Source organism: Ahaetulla prasina, chromosome 3 (genome assembly GCF_028640845.1).
Source record: "Ahaetulla prasina isolate Xishuangbanna chromosome 3, ASM2864084v1, whole genome shotgun sequence".
Lineage (NCBI taxonomy): Eukaryota > Metazoa > Chordata > Lepidosauria > Squamata > Colubridae > Ahaetulla > Ahaetulla prasina.
In genome coordinates, this window is record NC_080541.1 from 230549436 (window position 1) to 230557582 (window position 8147).

Genomic DNA, 8147 nt, shown 5'->3' on the forward strand with positions numbered 1-8147 from the left:
CTCCCCACCCAGGCTCCTTAGGGCCCCAACAGAAAGCAGTTGTTGGAGCTAAGCAGCCACCAGGAGAAAGAGTTGGCAAAACTGCTCAGTTCAAATTGGAGACTCAGTAGAAGCACCTCACTGAGGACTGAGAAAACAGAGGCTTTCCAAGCAGAGAGAAGACCTGCAGAAGTGCAAGGCCAGGTACCAGCGCCTGGACCCTCAGCGGGCTGAGATGGTCAGTCAGTTCCAGGCCATGATGGAGTCCCACTGGAACGAGGCCCTCCGGCTCTTGGCCACCAGCAGCCCTTCCCTCCAGCCTTCGCCCAAAGCCCCACACCAGGAGGCTGAAGCAGATCCCAAATCGGAATTTCTGCCCCCCTCCAACCCACCCCAAAAGACCCCGAAGGGGGAGACTCTCTGCAGCAACACAAACGTTCATTGCACGTATCCATCCCAGGGGTTGCAGTTTGAGGACCCCTGATTTAGTGCACTATAAAAAATGCAAATAATTTGTCTGGAGACCACCAAAATTATCCACGGACCACTAGTTGGTGACTGCTGGACTAGATGACCTCCAAGGTCCCTTCCAACTCTGTTAATCTGTTTAAAAAAGTCTCTTTGCCACAGCTGCAAGAGCCCTTTAAGGAGGATCCGTGTGACCAGAGCCTTGAACAAGGCGGTTTATTCAGCGTAAGAGCAGAGCAAGGAGGGCCTCAAATTAGGAGTGACCCTTTGCCTTGGCCAAGCGGGGAAGGGCTTGCTCAGAGACCTCTGTGGGGGAGGGAATTTCCTGACAATCTGAGCACAAACACCTGGGCAGATGGTGCCACCTGCTGGCAGAATGGAGGCACTACTTGGGTTTCCATTTGGGACCTAAAATAAGTTAAGATAAGACTTATACCATCAAGATTTTATAGATTTATTATACCACCATCTTCAGGACCTGGAATGGCTCTTCTCTTCACAACAGCCCTGTGGGGGAGGCTGGGCTGAGAAGGAAGGCTTGTCTGAGGTCAGTCTAGATAGCTGGCCAGGTTCCAGCCCAAAGGTTGATCTCACAATTACACCTGGCTTTGTTCACACAACACGCCTTGACTTCCTTCCTTCCTTCCTTCCTTCCTTCCTTCCTTCCTTCCTTCCTTCCTTCCTTCCTTCCTTCCTTCCTTCCTTCCTTCCTTCCATACTACTCCTACCTTCCCTCTTGTAACAGAGGTGGGTTTCCGCAGGTTCTGAGAAGTTCTGCAGAACCGGTAGCGGAAATTTTGAGTAGTTCAGAGAACCGGCAAATACCACCTCTGGCTGGCCCCAGAGTGGGGTGGGAATAGGGATTTTGCAGTATCCTTCCCCAGCCATGCCCACCAAGCGACGTCCACAGAATCGGTAGTAAACATTTTTGGAACCCACCACTGTATTCCTCCCTTCCTCCTACTCCACGTCCAAGAGATGAAGTTACTAGTGACTTAGGAACAGGTGGCAATCAAAGGAGATTTTCCATGGACAGCTATAAGAACATATGTTTCAAACAGGCAAATATCTGCATGCATGAGTAGCCTTCATATATCTAATGTTTTTCCTGCCGTTCTATTTTCTTTTCTGGTTTTCCCCCCCGCTGCTTTTTTATTTCTGCTCTGTTTAACTAAGGACAGAAAATCTGCCTGATTTGCCTCATTATCTCGTTGTTTACACGGTCCGCGTGGAGCCATCAGGAAGTAGCAAAGCCACCCTAGACGTACTCTGGAGTGAACCCTTGGTAGGGATTGAGCTTCAGGAATTTCTGGCTCCGAGAGCTTCTTCCCCTGCGCCTTCTCCCTGGAAAGCCACATGGGGGAACGATGCGCTGGCTCTCAGTCCCTCTTCCTCTGGCATGGGGTGGGGGGATATGGGTCGAGGTGTGGAGGGGAAACCCCAAAAGAGGCCGAAGAAGACACCTGAGACCAAGAGGGCAGCTGGAACCAAAGCTTTATTGCAGAAGAGAAGGAATGAGCCCAGGGTGGGTTTTGGGGGGAGAGTCTCCAGGGTGGTCCAGGACAGAAGAAGGATCTTTGGGTCAAGGTCGAACAGTAGTTCCAATTCTGGTGGGTCTCCTTGTTGGTAATGCTGTAAAAGCAAACATTCAGATATGAGGTTTCTGCCCAGAACTGCGTTTGGTTCTTCTCCCTGCCTAATCTTACAACCATGGAAACTCAAAGCTGAAATCAGGAGGAATGTTCTGATTGGAAACAATGGGGCAACCTCCACTCTGGAGTTATGAGACTCCATCACGGACAGCAATAGGTTGCCAGCTGGAGCAGGATCCCACCTCCCCATTTCTTTTCCCATGAAGCAGAGCTGTTTCTCTCTGGGGTCAACCTCTCCGGACCCCAGGGGGAGGGACACTATAAATGCATCTAGCCCCCCCACCATTGGGATCCTGTGGGTGGACATGCACAACCAAGGTTTCCACCAAAGAGGAAGGAGGAATTTCAGGGAATGGGAGGCAGAGACTTTCTGTGCCAGTTCTGCCCACCCCCACAGCCCCCTCCCCAAATACAGAAAGGGGGTGAGATAGGACCCTCCCCCAAGCAGAGGCTGGACAACCAGAGAGGTCCTCTTTCCTTGGACCTCCTGGAAGGTGCCTGGAGTTCTTAGGCTAAATGGGGAGGTTGAAGTTCTGAGTGTCTCCCTCAGCACAGGCACCTGGCTTCCCTCAGAATTGGGGCCTTGGTGGTTCATAGACTGGGCAGGATGGAGCTGTCATGCCAACAACCACATAACCACATTTTGCAACCCAACAAGACAGACACAAACTTCATTAGAACTGCAGAAAAAACAATGGCTACCAACTTGCCTTCCATCAAGGACCTGTATACTGCACGAGTCAAAAAGAGGGCTGGGAAAATATTTACAGACCCCTCGCATCCTGGACATAAACCCTCAAAACAACACTATAGAGCACTGCACACCCAAACAACTAGACACAAGAACAGTTTTTTCCCGAAGGCCATCACTCTGCTAAACAAATAATTCCCTCAACACTGTCAAACTATTTACTAAATCTGCTCTACTATTAATCTTCTCATCGTTTCCATCACCCATCTCCTTCCACTTAGGACTGTAACTTTGTTGCTTGTATCCTTACGATTTATACTGATATTGTTTCCTGATTGCTTATTTGTAGCCTATGACTATCATTAAGTGTTGTACCTTATGAGTCTAGACGAATGTATCTTGTCCTTTTATGTACACTGAGAGCATATCAGTGGTGGGTTGTTCCCGGTTCCACCCGGTTTGGTTGAACAGCAGCAATGAGAGGCTCCGCCCCCAGACATCATCAAAAACTCTCTGTGCATGCGCAGAAGCGACGTGCACTCACAAAGCGAGCACGAGCACCTGCATGCTACCAATAGTGAACCGGTAGCTCCGGGATTTGAATCTCACTACTGAGATCCCACTACTGGAGCATTTGCACCAAAGACAACATCCTTGTGTGTCCAATCTCACTTGGCCAATAAATAATTCTATTCTATTCTGTTCTGTTCTGTTCTGTTCTGTTCTATAAGCTGGGACAAACAATCCAGCAAAAAATAATACCCCAATCAAGAAAATATCATGAAGAAAAACCCACCCCCACCAAGGCTTATTATTCAAGCAGAAGTATCTAACAGGGAGCAAACCCCACTCTCTTATAGCTTTGATGAAATTCCCTAGTTCGGTAATGAAATGTCTGCAAGAAATGTTCCAAGCTCGGAGAACACTTCTCATTCTCTTTCCAGGGACTGCATTCTCCTCCTCCTCCTCCTCCTCCTCCTCCTCCTCTCTGCAAACACCGTTCCTTTCTAATATTGATGATGTTTCCTAGTTCAAAAACCACCCAGCTCAGGGAACATCAGAAATTCCACAGTTCAACCTGAGTGACAGATTCCCTTCTACTGAATCAATCATAGTCTGTTTTGAGAACCAGGATGTTTCATTAACCATCTTATGCTTAATGTTAAGAGACAGCCGGTCTTTTCCAATAAAGAGGTCAGTCCGGAACTCCTTCCCTACTTACCAACACAGGTGCGGTGGCATTCATCTATGGTCTCAAAATTGTTGGCATTGCCCCGACATCCACCATAAATAAATCCTTGACATTCGTGTGAAGTCGAGTTGTAGTAGAAGCGAGGCATATAAGCCAGGCATGGCCCAGAATCAGCAGGAAGATAACATAAGCCTGTGAAATATGAAGGGGGGGGGAAGTTATTTAATTAGCTAGCTCAAAAATCCTTAGCACCATTCCTCAACCTGGCGCCCTCCTAACATGCTCAGACTGAAGCAGTCAAGAGCCATTTTAATTTGATTATTTGGTTGCCTACTCAGAATGTTGATGGAGGTTCTCAATCATCCAGGTCATGGTTGTCCCAAAGGGGCTTTGCAACTGAAATTTCTTCCTTCATTTCTTGCAAATATTTCACCTCTCATCCAAGAACTGAAGAAGTGAAGAAGCTTCTTCGATGAGAAGTGAAACATCTTTAAGAAAAACAAAATCCAGAAGCCTCTTGAAAAGCACCTTTGTAAAAGCCAATTATCATCTCCAGAACCTCCCCAGAAGAAGCCCCACCAAGCCAGAGGTTCTAGACTGAGAGCCTTGGTTTCCTTGGGGACTTCAGCCCCTCCCTGCAAAGGTCTTCCTGAAAGAACTTTCTGAAAACTCACTTGGACGCTTCTGGCCAGAGACAGGGGTCAGCTCTGCCCAGAGGGTGAGGAGTCCCAGCAGGAGAAGAAGACTTCCAGAAGACATGATGAAGCCGACTGCTCCATCCTTGGGCTGCTGGCTCTATTTATTCTCCTCAACTGGGAATTTCACATCCAGGAAGCAGATTGATGTAATAAAGAGACAATTTGAATTCGTTTCTCTTTCATAAGTTGGTTGAACAAGAGGTGACAACATTCAGAGTTGCGTTGAATAAGAATAAGAATATAATGATGAAACAGTTAAAGCAAACCTCTTTAACACATTCTTCGGCTCAGTCTTTGTTAACAGTAATGGCTCACACCCAACCTTCCCCAGTCGTACCAACAATGAGTACAATGACCTAACACAAATAGATTTCACAGAAGATAAAGGCCCTTCGCAAACTGAAACCATCTCTATCTATTGAACCTGATGGCCTATGTGCATACTTCTTAAAAAAGCTTCCCACTAATATGGCAGAACCCCTAAGCATAATCTTTGAAAAAGCTTTCACAACCAGCTCCCTTCCCAAACTTTGTTCACTAGCCACAGTCATCCCTGTCTTCAAAAAAGGAGACCCCAGCCTAGTTGAAAATTGCAGACCAATCTCTTTATGCTGCGTCACCTGCAAAGTAATGGAATTAATCATCAACCAATCCATTACCCTCCACCTAGAAACAAACAACCTACTCTCTAATAAACAATTTGGTTTCAGAAAAAAATTATCCTGTAATTTACAACTTCTGCACTGCAAAAACATATGGACTACAAATCTTGATCAGGGCAAATCAATAGATGCAATTTACATAGACTTCTGTAAAGCTTTTAACTCTGTGGTACATGACAAACTTCTCCTAAAACTAAAATCCTAAGGCATCTCTGGACCCCTCCACAATTGGATAACAGCGTTCCTGTCAAACAGACAACAAGTGGTCAAAATAGGCAGTGCTCTATCAAATCCTGTTCCTGTCATATATATCGTATAGTTATTTCATGCTTATGCTTATATATACTGTTGTGACAAATAAAATAAATAAAAATAAAATAAAATAAAATAAATAAATTGAATGGCCAGTTTGGGGAAAGCTAAATAAGTCCCTATTGCTCTTTTTCCAGTCCCTCCCTTACACACGAGGCCCTCCAAGACACAAGTCTTATTCTCCAGGTCCCACACGCACCAAATGTGACGTTCTCTTGAGTCTGGTACTGTTCAGTCTAGGCCCAGGGTCACAAAGTCCAAGAATGAAGGCAAAAGTCCACAAATCCACACACACACAGAGTCTGAAATCCAGGCAGCATAACCAAATCAAACGATGAGTTTTCCTCCTCCTCCTTCCCCTCCTCCTCCCATGGTTCCCTAATAAAAGCAGGAGCCCCAAGCCATTTAGCCAGAAAAATCCCGTTCTTTATTAGGAGCACCATGTCGGCACGGACCAAGCAAAGCCAACTCTGACTTCACCTAGTTCACACCTCTGACCCTGTTGCCCCCTCCCCCCGTGGTATGTCACCAGTCACCTTCCCCGTTGAAGCAATTTTGTGCATCGTAGAAGTCATTCCTTCCTGCTGTTTCAGGTCCCCATGGAGATGGCCTTGACTTTGGGCAGCTAGGATGTGTTTTGTTTTGACTGAGGTGTGAATTCCTCGGTGCAGCTGCAGGCACGATTTCCCATCCCTCAAATCCCTCTGCCTATGGCAACTCGGGAGCAAGTCAGGAAAGCTTTGCGAGGTGGCAATCTCCTGCCTTCTAGCACTGATGTTGTTCCCTAGATGGGTAATGAAACATCTGCAAGAAAACAACCAAGCTCAGAGAACAAGAAAATGGAATGGCAGAAAAAATGATTAGATATATAAGGACGTCTTAGGCATGTAGACTGTATATGTTTTATGCATATGTTATTATAGTTGTCCGCGAAATATCTCCTTTGCAAGCCTTCTGTTCATAATTAACCAATAACTTCCACAATGGGAAGGAATTAATTTCTCAGCAGATCGAAAAGCATCCATTTCCACCGTCCGCCCATCAATTTCCAAAGCGGAAATGAAAAGGAACCCCTCTTCCAGAGTCCACTGAATGCCCTTCAGGCTGCAGGAGACAGAAGGACCCTCGGAATTCGCAGCTGGGACCGTGCGAAGGGCACATGACTCTCTAAGGACGGCCCTTCCAATCCCTTTTGCCATGGTACACTTTGTGACGCCAACATGCAAACAGGCTTTGTAAGCCAGGACACTGTTGTGTAAGCCAGGATCCAGGAAAGACAAGCAGCCCCAAGGCTCACAAGATATAGATATAGATGACAGGTGTTACTTCAACTGTTGGCCCTTCTTGACATTGGCAAAGCCAACGGTTCTTTGCGTTGAGAAAGAGATCTCGACATCCTTCCATTTCCTCTTGTTCCTGCAAGGGATCTTCTCACTTCCTCAAAGCAGGACTTAAAGGTCCACCTGTCCTACTCAGCCTGGCATTCCTGCTATCTTGGCACCATGAAGGCTGACCAGGGCCTCCTCCTCCTTCTGGGTTGTCCCACCTTCCCCAGGTGCCCACTCCCACCAAATGTGAAGTTCTCTTGAGTCTGGTACTATTCAGTCTAGGCACAGGGTCACAAGTCCAAGGATGAAAGCAGAAGTCCACAAATCCACACACACAAAGTCCGAAATCCGGAGACACTCCAAATTCCACTCAGGGTAACCAAGCCAAGGTACAAGTCCAGAATCCAACGAGCGACTCCAAGGTCCAAATATGCAGTCAAAGGAAGCCCAGCAATGGCATCAAGGAAATGGAAGACACGGAGTTGGAGTGTGTGCACGAGAGGGATAATGGGCAGTTGTTTCCAACATCACGTTGCTCCTCCTCCTCTCTGCAACCCCCCTTCCTTCCAGCACTGATGGGGTCACCTGTTAAGGTTCAGGAAACAGCTGCAAGAAGACCACCAAGCTCAGAGAGCACAAGGGATCCCACATCCTTTCATCCTCCTACTCTTCCTCCTCCAACCCAACTACCTTCCAACACTGATGATTCTCGCCAGCTGTGTCATGACATGTAGGCAAGAAGACCACCAAGCTCAGAGAGCACCTAGGCCCCAACACGTCAACACTGAGCCACCAATTTTCTCTTCCCTCTTGGCAGGATTTTTTATTTATTTATGTATTTATTTTGTTACACAGTATATATAAGCATCAGCATGAAATAACTGTACAATATATAAGTATACATATAAGCATGAGTATGTAATAACTATATTAATTGGATATAATGAAAGGAAACAATAGGACAGGAACTGTTAAGTTTGGGCAATAACGAGGCAGGAGACCACATGAGTGACAACAGCTCTTTAGTTTATTGTGACCCAGCGAAAGACCAACAGCAAAAACCCCTCTTTAAATACTATTTTGGCTGAGGCATCAGCCAATCAGCAACGTGCTTGTTCCCGCCCAAACTTCCCTCCTAAAGTTTAAATACATAACACTCTTCCCC

General features: G+C 46.6%; 1 protein-coding gene across 1 annotated transcript; it reads right to left on the reverse strand.

The window, feature by feature from the left end:
* Nucleotides 1-1924: 1924 nt before the first annotated feature.
* On the reverse strand, nucleotides 1925-4813 carry LOC131195294 (kunitz-type serine protease inhibitor bitisilin-1-like). Its single transcript, XM_058177087.1, has 3 exons — nucleotides 4657-4813; nucleotides 4013-4174; nucleotides 1925-2079 (listed from the first exon to the last, which is right to left on the reverse strand). Exons 1-3 carry the CDS (start codon nucleotides 4739-4741, stop codon nucleotides 2030-2032), a joined length of 297 nt encoding a protein of 98 aa, XP_058033070.1. The 5' UTR covers nucleotides 4742-4813; the 3' UTR covers nucleotides 1925-2029.
* Nucleotides 4814-8147: the final 3334 nt, after the last annotated feature.